At 55.4% G+C, this 15517-nt stretch overlaps 1 protein-coding gene across 2 annotated transcripts; it reads left to right on the forward strand.

Moving 5' to 3' along the window:
• Positions 1–7953: 7953 nt before the first annotated feature.
• On the forward strand, positions 7954–14478 carry CPA1 (carboxypeptidase A1). Of its 2 annotated transcripts, none has more exons than XM_043590461.1 (10): positions 7954–8079; positions 8578–8659; positions 9112–9345; positions 9589–9690; positions 10232–10333; positions 10509–10619; positions 11240–11330; positions 11840–12043; positions 12604–12605; positions 14214–14381. In XM_043590461.1, exons 1-10 carry the CDS (start codon positions 7994–7996, stop codon positions 14379–14381), a joined length of 1182 nt encoding a protein of 393 aa, XP_043446396.1. In that variant the 5' UTR covers positions 7954–7993. The 2 variants fall into 2 exon arrangements, with proteins under 2 accessions (XP_043446396.1, XP_043446394.1); XM_043590459.1 differs by lacking the exon at positions 12604–12605 and adding an exon at positions 12425–12509 and having other exon boundaries at positions 7955–8079; positions 11840–12039; positions 14208–14478.
• The last annotated feature ends 1039 nt before the right edge of the window (positions 14479–15517 follow it).

Consider the following 15517-nt stretch of genomic DNA (forward strand, 5'->3'; position numbering starts at 1 on the left):
ACGGCGGGACGCTGGTCATCCTTTGCCAGAGTATTGCCAAGGGGCTGCCTTAGCCTAGCCCTGGTCTGCAGACCACAGGCCTCAGCATCACGTGGGAGCTTGCTGGAAATACAAACTCTCAGGCCACCCAAGACCTCCTGAATCAGAAAGAACCTCTGAGCATGGGACCAGGTGATGCCAATGCCATGCTGGAGAGGCATGGCCCTAGAGGCAGGAGGGTCTGGACCCTGATGAGCTTCTCAGTAACAGCAGTGACAATAATAACCCTTTCTAGCACGTACCGTGTGCCATTCATGGTTCCAAGCGCATGACAGGTTTCAACACATTGGCTCCTCACGGCTCCGAGAAGTAAGACTCTCACTGTTTTTATTTTCCAATCAAGAGGCTCAGGATGAGGATAATAGCCAGAGGGCGCCCAGCGACTGAGAGGCAGGCCTGGGACCTGAGTCTTGCCCAGAGCCCCTCAGGACCAGGGGCCAGGAGCTTGTTCTCACAGCCATGTTGGAAAGACCTCTGCGAGGCCAACAGGCTCACAAGAGTTGGGGCTGAAGCTGCTTTACAGATGGCGGTCTTCTTGAAAGGCAACTTTCCCTTTAAAACCCTTCAATGACTTAACCTCCCCCCCCCCCCCCCCCCCCCCCCCCGCCCAAGGTGCCGCGTGGCTGGCCCTGCACACCTCTCCCGCTTTGCCTGAACACCTTGGTCATCAACCCCAAGCCCTCTGACCTCCTCACAGCTCCTTCGGCTCCTTCCCAACTGGAAGCCCTTGCCTGTGCTCCTCCTTCTCTGGAACATTCTCTCCTCTCACTCTCCCTCCAAATGACCCACTCCTTAAATTTTCCCCTTCAGTATAATTTCCTCACTTAGTCCTTCTAGGACCATCCATGAGAAGTAGATCTATTCTCTTTGCCGAGCCCTTACGTGCTTCCTCGATTACAGTGATAGTAACCGACTTCTTTGTTGCTTTGTCTCTGCCACTAGTTTGACTGCTCTGTAAGGGTAGGGACCACGTTCGGGTTATTCACCCTCAGGTCCTGTCAGGTGCACAGTGGGTCCTCGGTATTTGTCAAAAGAGTGCTTCTCGTCCTCGTCCTCCTATGGATTAGAACTAGGTTTAGCATTAGGTGACAGAATGGCTTTAGCAGATCGGGGTTTTATTATTTTTTTTTCATGTAATAAGTTGCCCGAGGTGGGTGGACCAGCCCACCTGACTGAACCGGACTCCTTGGCGCGCTGGGGACCCAGACCTTTCTGGACTGTTCTGTTTTGTCACTCGGCCATCATTTTGACCTCCGGTCTACCTCCATCACGTGACTGAATTCCAGGCAGGATGAGGGGGCAAGGGCAACAAACGTGAGCCAGCGGCTGAGTTGGGCGATCCACGGACTTCAACTTACACTTTATTGGCTGGGACTGTGTCGGTGGCCATGCTCAGCTGCAAGGGAGGCTGGGAAATCACTTTACAGCTGAGCACATTGCTGCCCCCAGTGGAATTAGAGTTCTGCTGGGAAGGAGAAAGGGGAGAATGGATATTGGAAAGACAGCCAGCAGCCGGCTGCTGCTTCTCAGAAGGGAGAGAAGATCTGAAGGGGGTCTCTGAATCAGTTTCTTTGCTCTAGGTAACCAAGTGACTGACTAAATGATTGAGCCACAGAACTTTCCAGGGCCCTTTCAAAGCTTCTGGCCCAACCCCCTCATCTTACAGTTATGAAGGCTGGGGGTCTCTGGACTCGCGAGGCCCTGCATGAACCTAACATCTGGGAGAAGACTAAAGCGAGGCCTCTTCTTCCTATGACCGAGGGGGTCTCCTCAGCAAGCCCAGGGACGTGACGTTTGGAGGAGTTTATCAAGTGAAAGCTCAAGACTTAAACATGTGAGTTTTAGAGATATTACAGAATAATCTCTTTCTCATAAAATCTGAATATTTTTGTTTTTCATTTCTGGGGTGTATAATGCCAAACAGGAGTTCAGTTTTTCTACATGCTGCCTGATTGGTTGTTGGTTGTTTTTTTTTTGCCCACCCCCCCCCCCCCTTCCAACAAACTGCTCTTTTTAGGTTATGTTTTTTCATCCTCCTCACCAGTAAAATTTATGAGCATTTATTTAAAAGAAAAAAACATTGGAAAAACTGAAGAGAGAAAGAGTGATTATACATATGGAAAGCTATAAAGAACCACAGTGAATGTGCTGCGGTTATTGCTTTCTTAAAAAAACAAACCAGGCAGGCAGTTTGGAACCTGAAAGAGTCCTGTGTGAGGGCGGGCGGGTGGCAGAGGCGGAGAGCGATGGCCGAGTGGCCGCGGTCCAGGGAGTCCAGTGAGGAGCCCTTAGCTCTCCCCACCCCCACTCCCCGCCCTCCGCCATCTCCCCTCTGACCGCCCCCGACCGGCCCAGAGAGAAAATGACTTTACTGAAATCATAAAATTAAATTAAAAAAAAAAAAAAAAAAAAAAGCTTTTTCAGAAAACTAAGAAGGCCCAGACAGCCACTTGCTACAGGCTGAGAGAATCCAGGGAACGTCAGCCTGTCAGTGCTCCACACACGGGTGAAGTCAGGCCACATCTTGAGCTTGGGGGGGGGGCAAGTCATGTTCTTCTGGGGATGGGGGGGAGGGGGCCGGTGTCGCGAAGGACAACTTTAGCCTGTTCGGCCTTCCAGTGTTCTCCTTCCCCAAGTATGTGGGACAGTCCTTGGCAACGACGACGTGTTCGCAAATCCGTTGGTCCGGCTTGCTCCTCATTCACCTCTTGCTGTCTTGGCCAAACTCTGTGGCTCCCCATCCGCCCTCCCGCCCTCCCCCCATCAAGTCCCCAAAGCACAGTTAAGAACGCAGGGTAGCATTTCACAAAATTTGACTTGGGCATACAGAAGGGGAATACAATGTGGAAAGTAAAACCCTTCAACTGGACGCTGGCTTTGGAGCTGGTTCGTGTCCCTTTGTGAGACAGCCCCTCCTCCTCCTCCACCCTCTTGACCCGGTTCCCACGTTGCCTCTCCCCTCCCCCATTTTCTTTTTTTTTTTTTTCTTTTTCTTTTTCTTTTTCTTTTTCTTTTTCTTTTCTTTTTCTTTTTCTTTTTCTTTTCTTTTCTTTTTCTTTTTTTCTTTTTTTTTTTTTTTACCTTATGGAACATTCCTGCTTAGGTCTTCTCTCTTCCACATCTCTGTTCTGAGATTTCGCTTCTGACTTGACGCTTCCTAAAAAACCCATTGAGTGTTTCTGTCTTTGGGATACGGATTCTGCCTCCCTTTTGGAGACACACACTAGCCACTTGAAAGCGGGAGTTCTGGGGCGCCTGGGTGGCTCAGTCGGTTACGCGGCCGACTTCGGCTCAGGTCATGATCTCGCGGTCCGTGAGTTCGAGCCTCGCGTCGGGCTCTGTGCTGACCGCCCAGAGCCTGGAGCCTGTTTCCGATTCTGTGTCTCCCTCTCTCTCTGACCCTCCCCTGTTCATGCTCTGTCTGTCTCTGTCTCAAAAATAAATAAACATTAAAAAAAATTAAAAAAAAAAAAGAAAGCAGGAGTTCTGCAGCTTCAAAGCAAACACATAGGTCCTACTGGGTGCTCCGTTAGGAAAGCGAAACTCAAGGAGGCTGCCACCAGGGCCTCGTCCCCCCAGCCTTCCATGAAGCCCCCGAGACCCGCAGCCTCCCCCTGCAGCCTCCCCCTGCAGCCTCCGCAGGATGTGGCCCCTCTCCACCCGCACTGTCCTGGGAACACTCATCCATCACAGGCCCCAGGACCCCTGTGGCTCTACTCTGATCTGTTCACAAACCTGGAGAGCCAATCTCTCCCCTACCCAGACCTGTCATCACGGCTGTGATTCGTTCGGGGGTACAGAATACAAATGTCCTAGAATCATAAAGCGTTACCACTAGAAGAGACCAAGGAGATCATTCTGTCCTACTCTCTCAATACGTTGATGAGGAAACTGAGGCTGAGGGATGTGCACGTGATCTCCCCAATCATATAAGAGGTTTGTGGCGATTGACTTTTGGAAGGCATTCCCTCTCCTGTTTTTTGCTCTTTTCGGAAGGCAGAGGCTGTGTTTTTTGTTGGGTGGTTTTGTTTTTTGGGTACGTGGGATAGAAAGCCTCCTTGATAAAGCCTGAGGGGGGGGAAATGGAACTAATTGGTTCTTCCAAGAGCGGGGGTGGGGGTGGGGTGGCTAGAACCGCCTGAATCACCTGGTCTTAGTTAGAGTCGGGAGGGGTGGTCCTTCGGAAGGAGGAGGACGCCGGGCAGGGAGAATGAGATGTGTTCAGTACAGTCCACCGCTTAGCTGCCTCAAATTCTCATAGACTTCTCTTCCCATTCGCACGAGTGTACCACATACAGCCTGAAACACACGTGCCGAAGGGAGACAGCTGAAGTCTCATCCAGCTCCTGCATCCAGTCATTTTGACTGTGCCCATTTGTGCTCTCTGCGAGGATCCCTCTTGTCCACTGTCTCCTTTGATCTCCAATATGGACATGGGGAACTGATTCTCCTGCCTTTATAACAACCCATTTTCTAGGTTTTAGTTTGGGGATCTTTAAGCATTGTCTTAGAGCCTCTGTTTATCATGCTTGGGCACTCTCTGGCAACAGGGTTGCCATGGATAGTTGTCCAGTTTGTACACTGCACAAAAACATTCTGCTGAGAGGATGAGGGACTATGTCTGCCCAGAGGGAGACTAATGCCTTTTCCCATTTCACATAAAGTCTCCCCTAAGCTAAAATTGTATTGTCTTCTGACAACACAAGCACTTTAAAAGCTTAGTAGAGGGGCACCTGGGTGGCTCAGTCGGTTGAGCGGCTGACTTCGGCTCAGGTCACGATCTCGCAGTCCGTGAGTTCGAGCCCCGCATCGGGCTCTGCTGACGGCTCAGAGCCTGGAGCCTGTTTCGGATTCTGTGTCTCCCTCTCTCTGACCCTCCCCCGTTCATGCTCTGTCTCTCTCTGTCTCAAAAATAAATAAGCATTAAAAAAAAAAATTTTTTTTTAATTAAAAAATAAAAAAAAATAAAAGCTTAGTAGATGCATCAGTTAGCAACAAACAATAAACAACGGTGCTTTTTACAGTTAATATGGAGGAAATGTATATTCTTTCATATTATATAGTCCAAAGGTGGGGCAACAGACTTGATAATATCCAGAGAAAGGTGTCTCCTTCTCAAGAGTGGAGAAACATTTTCTAGAAGCTTCCTTGCTGGCTTCCTTTCACCTCTTATTGGCCCAATGGAGTCACATGCCTACCCCAGACCAATCACTTGCAAAAGACAATGGGGTTCCTCAATTGTCTTTTTTTTTTAATGTTTATTTTTGAGAGAGAGAGAGAGAGAGAGAGAGCGAGCATGATCAGGGGAGGGGCAGAGAGAGACAGAGACACAGAATCCGAAGCAGGCTCCAGGTTCTGAGCCATCAGCACAGAGCCTGATGTGGGGCCTGTGGAAGAAGGGAGGGACACTGGACTCTACTCCATGTGGCTTCAGCTGTCCTTCCTCTGTTTGCGTTCAGGCCTCAGCCCCGTGACTTGTCCAAGAATCTGCATACCAGGCTGGTGGCTTCTTTCTCATGCTAATAGGTCTCGATGGCCTTCATCTTGGCCCTTGCTTTGGACCAATGTGAAGCAAGCCACTGTGGAAAGGCAGTACTGTGGCCCTCTGCCCCAGGTTTCGTTCTAGCGAATTGGTTTTTACCAAAAGGCAATTTTCAGCACCCTGAGGTGCTTTGGAGGGGCCCAGGGAATTAGGCCTAGCCTCCACCTGAGACCCAAAGTCCTCTCCCATTGTGTTTCCAGATTCTTGCCAGTGCTGGCCCTCATTTTAGCTTGCAGCATTGAATTAATCTTTTCCAACCTTGCAAGAAAATAGATTACATGACTCTTGGACACCTTAGATGGCTGGCTGGAGGCTTCAAGAGGCCCACTTGGCAGGGCAGGGCCCTTCCCCCACCCCTCCTCCTTTCGGCAATGGGTTTGTCTTTTCTGGAAGGAATTCACAGAAGGCCCAAGAATTAGCCAACACCCCCCCCCCCCACCCCAGCATGTGTAATGTGCGTGAAACAGAGTCAAATTATAGGACAGCTTTAGAGTTAGAAATACAAAAAGAAATATTGTGTTCGTAATACAAACTGAAGACAGGCTCTACGAAACCTTTTTTCCTGCTGGGGGACAGATTTGAAAGCTTGAGAATGTTACAGGGCACTGAGAGATGAGGGGGAGTAGGAGAGATGGCTAAGAAACAGTTCCTGGTCTGAGGAAGCTTCTAGTCTCGCTGGGAGACATACATTAAAGAGGAGTAAATGTTTGTGTTTCAGCACCGAATAGTGTAACGAACACCCCTTCCTTTCTCAGCCTAGCAAAATCCTGTCATTAAGACCCAGGTCAAATGTCACCTTCTTGGGAAAGTCTTCCCTGGACCCTCCTGGACAGGCCAACAGTGCAGAGTCCACGGCCTTACTGGTGCCTCTCACGCACGTCAGAGGAAAAACACTGCTCGGGTCTCCTGCAGTGAGGAAAGCAAGCCAGTAAGACTTTTGCCCTTCCACCCTGGTCTTGGTGACAGCTTCTCGTAAGACCTCTTGGAGAACTGACATGTTGATTGGTTACTTGTGTTTGTCACACCAGACCGTGAGCTCCCTGCGATCAGGGACCGGCGTGACTTGGGCATCATCCCAGGGCACAGCACAGTACCTGGGCCAGAAGAATGAATAAGGCAAGGGGTGAGCATTCGGAGAAGGGGTAGATACTTGAAAAAGAAGCCAGAGGAAGCTTCGGGGAGAAAGAGGGTCTTATCTGGGGCCTGGAGGTCAGGCAAGGCTGCTGGAGTGGAGAGGAACAGTCTTCATGAGGTTCAACGTCTGTTGAGGGTGAATTCAGTGTTTTACTGTCTTCTCAGAGCTAGGCTCGGCAGAGAGTGGGGGGTAAATCTAATGGGGTCACTCTGCCCCAGCCATAGAGGGTAGGCCAGGTAGGGGGTGGGATAGGGAGGCAGAGGGAACAGATGGAAACCAGAAAGGGCCACCTTGGCTGTTGTCAGTGTCCGAGCCTGAGCCCCTGACACAGAGCAGGGCCCCCAGATGGTGCTGGGTATCCGTCGGGGGCCCCCTGTGGATTAGGGCGGATTTGTGTTAGATGTTTCTACCATGAGATCAGCATCCAGAGCCCGAGCGAATTCCCCTTTGTGAGTTCCGGTTTCTCCTGTATACTGTGCAGTCCCCACAGGGGTCCGGCCCCGGTTCCCACCACCACGCTTTCTATTCAGATGACATCTGGTTACAGTTCCCATCAAGGGCGACCGCGATCCTGGGCCCTGTGGTGGTGGGGGTGGAGGGAAACACTGGCGAGAGTCGAGTTCCTGCCCCAGCTGCGGTCGCTGTGGCCTGACTTCCCCAAGACCGCCGAGGCCGGGAGGAGTGGGGCCTTGAAGCCCCCTTCAGGGGGCTGTACCCCAGAGCGGGATGTGCCTTGCGCAGGGGAGGGGCAGCCCTGGACAGAGCCAGTGTGGTGAGAAGCCAGCGGGTACAGGAACTGGATGGGGGCAGAGAGTCCCAGCGTACTCTGTCCCAGGAACAGAAGAGCTGGCCCTCAGGAGCGTGGGAGAAGGGGACGCCCCACACGAGGCTCCAGCTGGTCTGGCCGCTCCGAGTCCTGGCTCCCCCACTGCCCGGTCAGCAAACAAGGACTGCGGCCCGGGTGCAGGTACCCGCGGCTGTGGGTGAGCAGGCTCCCAGCTGACCCTCAGGCCCCAGCTGACCCTCAGGCTCAGGCTGGCACTTCATGGCCAAGGCGTTGAGGCCTGGCTTATCTCCCCAGCTGCCCTGTTCCCTGCCACTTTATCAGGGAGGGCGAGAAGGTATCAGAGATCGGGGCCCTCATCCTCCCTCCCCGTGGGACAGGGCCCAGGTGCAAGGCGCGGGGGGGAGGGGACCAGCTCTCGGGCACGGTCAAAAGGACCCGGGAGACCTGGGAGAGTTTAAAAGGCCCCGGGACCTTCTCTCGGCCTCAGTTGATGTCCCCAGCTGGCCGCAGCATGAGGGGGCTGCTGATTTGGAGTGTGTTGCTAGGGGCTGTCCTTGGCAAAGAGGACTTTGTGGGGTAAGGGTATGGAGGGAAGGGGGTGCTCAGACAGGAGACGGGAGGACCCCGCCCCCAGCCAGCGTCTGGAGGAGAGAGACTGACTTATGGGATGACTCCAGAGAGGAGCAGACTAGCGCGCCCTAGGAGGCAGACTGACCGGGCACCAGGGCTGAGAAGGAAGGGGTCTGGTCCCTCTGGGCAGCTTCCCGAGCCCCCGAGAAATCTGAGCTTGAAGGAGGAGTTTTCAGGAGAGGAGGTGGGAGGAGGCCTGATGGGCTTTGGAGAGAGAGAGAAATAGTCTAAACCGGGACGGGGTAGCAGCTGTGTCCAGAAGGCTCCAAGGAGCCTGGGCCTCCCCTTGCGAAGACCCCTCGTGCTTCCCCCTGCTCAGCCCCGGGGGCTCGAGCCCGGCCTGGGGCTTCCAGGCCACTGGATGCCGTGGTCCTCCCACCTGGGGAGTGTGGAGGGCCAATCAGAGCTGCTCAGGCCCCCAGTGTCCCCTCCCTCTCTGCCCAGGCACCAGGTGCTCCGAATCTCTGCTGCCGATGAAGCCCAGGTCCAGAAGGTGAAGGAGCTGGAGGACCTCGAGCACCTGCAGGTCGGAAGAAGTGGGGAGTCCTCCAGGAGGCCCCAGGGCTCCTCCCAGGCCAGCCGGGCCCACCCCAGGACCCCATCATCCCCTGGGGCCACCTGGGGCCTGGCCCTGCTCTCCTCAGCCACCCAGAAAGGACCCGTGGGACTGCTTCCTGTCGGGAAATGATTTAACCTCCTAGTTCCAGACTCTTCCTGCCCTTGAGCATCCGAGCAAAGGGAGGGCCTTCTCTCTAGCGCTTCTCTTTGCTTGCCGTCTTGAAGCTCCTCCGCGATGCTTCCCGGGCCATTTCCCTGACCGCGGTGGACGCCGTCCAGGGCCCACGGTTTCCCCTCGGTCCCCGGCCCCTAACGCCCACGCCGCAGCCCCAGGTGTACGTGACCCCCTGGCGCCGGCACCCCCTCCCGGCTGGCCCTTGCCCAGCTCACCGTGACGGTGCCCGCTCTTGTCCTCTCCAGCTGGACTTCTGGCGGGGCCCTGGCCAGCCCGGCTCTCCCATCGACGTCCGAGTGCCCTTCCCCAGCATCCAGGCTGTCAAGGCCTTCCTGGAGGCCCACGGCCTCGGGTACACGATCATGATTGAGGACGTGCAGTCGTTGCTGGACGAGGAGCAGGAGCAGATGTTCGCCTTCCAGGCCCGGTCCCGCTCCACCGACACCTTCAACTACGCCACCTACCACACCCTGGAGGAGGTGAGGGGCCCCCGGGACCACTCCGCACCGGCACGGAGCTCTGCATCAGGCTGGCAGAGTGCGGCCAGAGTCAGGGCTGACCTGGGCGTGCGCGGCACCCGCCCCGTCTCCGGGGGGCCGGGGGGGGGGGGGGTTCTGGGCTGCGGCTCCGCTACGTTGCAGGGCCTGTGGCAGGCTGGCTGACGCTGCTGCAGGGGGGAGGCGTCCGGGTGACAGCCGGCCTCCCCTTCTCTCCCTTCTCAGATCTACGGCTTCATGGATCTGCTGGTGGCCGAGCACCCACAGCTCGTGAGCAAGCTCCAGATCGGCAACACCTACGAGGGGCGTCCCATCTATGTGCTGAAGGTAACGGGCACCTAGGCAAAAATGGGCACCCACATCTGTGCGTGGGGGCCCGTGGGTGAGCCCAGGGTCACCGAGGACGCTCTGCTAAATGAACTCCCCGTGCTGACATTTGGGAAGGTCGCAATTTCTACGCTGGTCTAGCCGTAGGCATACCCGGGCACACACGGTTCTTAAACTTTTAAGTGACCGAGTGTTTTCAAGCAAGCGTCCCGTTGCGGAAAGTATCCGAGAGTCCGGGTAGTCCAGATAAAATGGTTTATTTGTGACACCCCACAGGGAACTGTGTCTGGGCAGAGGAAAAGAGTAGGGCCCGGAGTTCTGGCTGAGTCATATTTGCCCCAAAGCCAGGGTGAAGGCTGGAGGCCAAACTCTGCGGGATTCCTGCGCGGCCCCACCCCCACCCCTCACCTGAGTGATGGCCCCACAAGGAAAGCCTTAACCTGAGATACCCAGGGAGCCGATGGCCTCTGGCCTGGCGCGTGCTCCCCTTCAAGGAGGCAAGATAAGACCCGAGCTGGATCTCTTTGCTTTTCTTGTTCAGTTCAGCACCGGGGGCAACAACCGTCCCGCCATCTGGATCGACACGGGGATCCATTCCCGGGAGTGGGTTACCCAGGCCAGCGGGGTCTGGTTTGCCAAGAAGGTAAGCCGGGGGAGGTGAGGAGGGTTCTCACCTGGTGGGCTGGTGGTCAAGGCCCACGGGAGCCCGGGCCTCCCTTTTGCATCCAGAAGCAGGGATGCAGAGGCGCAGGTGTCCGTTGCTCTAGGGTGGCCGATGCCTGGCCTGACCCGCTCTGCCTGCGTGTCCCCCCCACCAGATCACACAAGACTATGGCCAGGACTTCACTCTCACTGCCATTCTTGATTCCATGGACATCTTCCTGGAGATTGTCACTAACCCTGATGGTTTTGCCTTCACCCACAGCAAGGTACAGACTTCCTCTCGTTCTTGGGGAAAACACGGCGGGCCCCTGGCCTCTGAGCCCCGCAGGCTACTCACCCCGAATCTCAACCCCCAGAAGTTGCGGGAGGGGCAAACAGACCTGTTCTGCTGGACCAGGGTTCTCATCCTAGGCCTTCTTGATGAGGCCCCTCAACTCTCAACCCCTCCGTTGAGAGAGCCAAAAATGTCTTCAGACATTGCCATATATCTGGGGATGGGGAGGGGGGACAAAATCCCCCAGACCCGCTGCCCTGGACCTTATTTCCTAACTTTGTTTTACTTTTATGGCAGGTACAGCCTGCTACCAATCCCGCGTGTACGGGCAGGGGGCAGGGGGGAGGGGCACCTTCGTTTCCGCCGGTAGAAACCTCTGGCCAAGCGCCGCCCACTGTTGCCTCTGTTCTCCTTCAACCAAGAGCCCCCTTTGCAGACAGCCCTTCCCGACAACGAGTTGAACGTGGCTTCTGATCCGTGCTGTGTCCACGCCCATGCTCCTGATCGGAGCGCCTCGTGTCGGTTGTGGCCGCTCACGGCCCGCACTGCTCTCCGCGGGCTCTGGCCCCCGGCCCAGCACGGTGACCGACAGGTGTCTGGTTCCTTCCTCAGAATCGCATGTGGCGCAAGACTCGATCCCGCACACCGGGCTCCTCCTGTGTTGGGGTGGACCCCAACCGGAACTGGGACGCTGGCTTTGGGAGTAAGGCCCAGTGTGATTTGGGGGCAGGGACGGGAAACCCAGATGGCTTCTTCCCCGCCTGTGTCCTGTTGCCCCCCACGCCCCACCCCTTTCCTGCCCCAGCAGGGAGGGCCGAGATGCCAGCCTCTCCGCTGAGGCTCCCAGGGAGGGAGGAGGGCCTCTGAGATTTTCTTGCGCCTGGTCCGTAGAAACAAATCTCTCCCCGTTGGAACTTAGGTCTGAAACCTATGTAGGGGGCTTCTAGAGTAACTTCATCTCCTTCTCTCTGTGGTCCCTTCACTGCAAGGATGGGTCTTGCTTGGGGAGCCCTCCTTCCCTCTCTGGGCACGTCCACCTGGCTGGGGAGGGAGGCAGGCCCCCCAGGTTATAAAAGGCCTTGGCCTTTCCTTAATTCCAGGGTGGGGGTGAGCCCTCCTGCATCCCACCCTTATTTCCACGCAAAGAACTTGAGGGTGTGGAAGCCACGCTGCTTGGCTGTTAAGGAATGCTACCCCCCTCTCCCCCCACAGTGCCCGGAGCCAGCAGCAACCCCTGCACGGACACTTACCGGGGCAAGTTTGCAAATTCCGAAGTGGAGGTCAAGTCCATCGTGGACTTTGTGAAGAGCCACGGGAACATCAAGGCCTTCATCTCCATCCACAGCTACTCCCAGCTCCTCCTGTATCCCTACGGCTACAAGGCAGAGCCAGCCCCCGACCGGGACGAGCTGGTATGTGCTGATCCCTTGCTTGCCCTGCCGTGCCCAGCACCCCTTTCCACGGACCCCTGATGCCTTGGGAAGACCGGCAAGGCGGACTTGTCTCGCTTTCCGTCTGGGAAACTGAGGTACAGAGTGGCTGAGTCACTTCTGTCCCATGACACTGCAAGGGGAAGGGCTAGACTTTGAGCTCGTACCACAAGTTCAATCTGGAGCCGCGGCGTGATCCACGGCCAGCCAGACATCCTGCGGGGTTCGGGCATCGCGGGGCTGCTGAGCTCCCGCTGTGCGCGGGGCCCCGTGCTCTCTGCTGGGCTACTTCCCAGCTAGACGCTGGGCTACCCTGGCCCTGGCGTTGCTGGCCGTAACAGGTGGTATCGCTTGGCATTTTCTCCAGGATCAGCTGGCCAAGTCTGCTGTGACGGCCCTGGCCTCTCTGTATGGGACCAAGTTCAAGTACGGCAGCATCATCAAAACGATTTGTAAGTGGGTGCACGGTCTCTGGGGTGGCACCGGGAGGAAGCTTAGCCGGCTTTTCCTGCCTGACGCGGTGTCCCTCCTGGAGGAAGCAGCCAGGGGTGTGCCTAGATCTGGGAGCATGGGCGAGGACAACAGCCCTCGGCGGTGCCTCGGGGAGCAGTGGGGCCCTTTCCTGAAGTGAACTCTGCCTTCGTCGATACCTTCAGACAAGCCTATCAGTTCCTCTGAGAACTGTTGTCCCCTTGTCTGGGGTGAAGTCCAGCTTTAGGAGGGGATGGAGAGTTCCGCTGGCGTTTGTAGATCACCAAGAAACTCGCCTTAAAAAAATACTCTTCCTCCAGTGCCTTTCAGTGAGAGAATATGTCCTATCTTTTCCCAGCTTACTTGTACGTGCAATGCCCCTGCGAGGAGCACTGTTATGTCAGAATGGAATTAAGTCAGCAAATGTTCATTGAGCACCTACTCTGTACCAGGCCTTGTTTTCTGTGCTCGGCAAATAGTTGGAAATAAGCGAAGATCAGGAAACGTACGTTCTAGTCAGGGAGAGTGACAATAAACACGAATGAGTAGACGATACAGTGTGTTAGGCCATGAATGCTAGGGAGAAAAAGAAAAGCTAGAACCTGGTGAGTGGAGTCAGGAATATCGGGCATGGAAGTTGGGTGGGTGGGTTGAAGGGTAGGCCTCATTGAGACAGGAAAATTTGGGCCAGTGTTGAAGGACACGAGGAAGGGCGCCAAGAGGCTATCTATCTGGGGGAAGAGGCTCCCAGGCAGAGGAACCTTCTAGAACAAAGGCCCTGCCATGTGATCTGGACTGGCGTGTTGGGGGGATAGCAGGGACAACATGGAGCCCTAGGTGATGGCCGCAGGGTAAGAGCACACGGGGGTCGTCGGGGACAGGTGGGGGGGTGGGGGGGGCAGATCCCGTAGGGCCCTGAGGAATGCAGTAAGTTTGCTGGCCGACGACAGGCAGAAGTACTGAGTCAGAGGCCGAGGACAGAGGTGAGAGGGCTTGCAGGCACCCTTCATGTACCTCCGCCCCCGCGCACCCAGGGCTTGGTGGATGAGCGGGCCACGGTCTTACTGAGGGCTGGCCTTGGTTTTGGACTTCAGGCCTCGTTTGGAAATGGGTTTCAAACCGCACCAGAGGTTGTCGGTTCAGTCGGCGTTGCCAGGTTAAGTCCGGATATGCAGCCCACCTCCCACACCCCTGCCCAGTTCAAAACCAACTTCGTTACTGGCTGTTAACCGCAAATCTGGGCAAAATTCCCTCCAGAAAGACAGACGAGGGGCCTGTGCTTTGCCTCTGGCCTTCTGCACTCTCTCCTGCAGACCAGAGCCCCAGGGGACAGATCCTGGTTACTCAAGCGGGTAACTCTGGTATATTTGGAGGTTTGACCAAAGCAGCTGTTGGAGGGAGGGGGTTTTCAGCGGGGCTTTTGCAACGGCAAGAACTTTCTCGCATTCCCCCCGTGATAGGAGATCTACTGCCGGTCCTCCTCTCTGGGCCTCTGGAGCTCAGACCCCTTGGGGGCCTTCCTGGGAGGGAGCCAGGCTGCTTGGTCAACAGCAGGCACTTAGTAGACGCTGACTCCAGTCAACCCTGCATGAGGCTCCGGGTTTAGGACCGTTGGCCCAGCCCGTACCAGTGTTTCTAAGTGATTGACCTTTGCTCTCCGGCATCTGCTCCTGCCCCAGACCAAGCCAGCGGAAGCACCATTGACTGGACCTACAGCCAGGGCATCAAGTACTCCTTCACCTTCGAGCTCCGGGACACGGGGCGCTATGGCTTCCTGCTGCCGGCCTCCCAGATCGTCCCCACGGCCCAGGAGACGTGGCTGGCGCTTCGGACCATCATGGAATACACCCTGAATCACCCCTACTGAACTGGTCCTTCGGCCCTCTCTTCTTCCTCCTCTCTGGCCCCACCCGGGCGACCAAATAAAGTCTGAGTGTACGTGGAACAGAATCTTGGGGGCTTACATGTGGGAACGTACGTGGCACGTCCGCCTTTTCAAGCTAGGGCAGAAGTGATTTAGTTTTTGCAGGCCTCGCCGGAAATGTGCGGGTGGTTGGACTAGATGACGCCTCGATTGCCCCTGCCTTCCGAGGTCCTCTGAATTTGGATCCAAGTGGTGTCTGTTTTAATTAGACCACCCTGGGCTTAGCTCATGGGTGGGATGATGTGTTCATACCTTAGTAGCAAGCAGCAGCCACAGCTGCTGACCGAATGCCTGGGACCCTGCAGCGGTCAGGAATTCAGCTCGTACAAGAGTGTAGCCAGTTGGATCCATGTATCTACAAGAGCCATAACTCCATGAGATAGAATAATCCCTGGTGGCCACCGCTGTCCCAAATAGACATTGCAGCCGGGCCCGGCCCATTTCCGTAAAGCCAGATACGGTCTCCCACTCCTGGATTAAATCGGAAGAAAACGATTAGGTCGAATGAAATAATTTACTGAAGATAAAGAAACACCAATCCCAGGATCTTTTATTAATTGTGCATCATGACGACTTTGCCTTTAGGGACAGAAGTAGCTTTCTTCTCATACGTCACATCCTTTCTAGCATCCTTCGGGTCTCCCTTCCTTTTCTATTTGACCACCACTACTTATCCTTTGCAAAGTTTCTCACATATAAGGCTCTCCTCTTGACACTCTCCAGAGCTCCTAAAAGCTGGGTTGGGTTTCCTCCTTTGGCTTGGTGATTCTGCTGGCTATGAGATCACACTCGGCGGCTAGTACAATGCATAGGGCATCCCGACTCTTGTCAGAGCAAGAGTCTAACTTCTGTTCCTTCCAAGTCTCTTCGGACGCGAATGCGGAGCAGGGGTTACTCCCAGGGAAGTCACTGGGGAGTGGGTGAGGGTGGATTGGTAGCTCCCCAAAGATGGAAACTGGGGGCGAAGGTGGCGGTCTTGCCCTGTATCAGCCATTTGAGGTGTTACAGGGCATCCGGCTCCAAGATCTTAAAAGTCTTGTCTTTTCCACAGAACGTGGTCTGTAG

The sequence above is a fragment of the Prionailurus bengalensis genome, chromosome A2 (genome assembly GCF_016509475.1).
Source record: "Prionailurus bengalensis isolate Pbe53 chromosome A2, Fcat_Pben_1.1_paternal_pri, whole genome shotgun sequence".
Classification (NCBI taxonomy): Eukaryota; Metazoa; Chordata; class Mammalia; order Carnivora; family Felidae; genus Prionailurus; species Prionailurus bengalensis.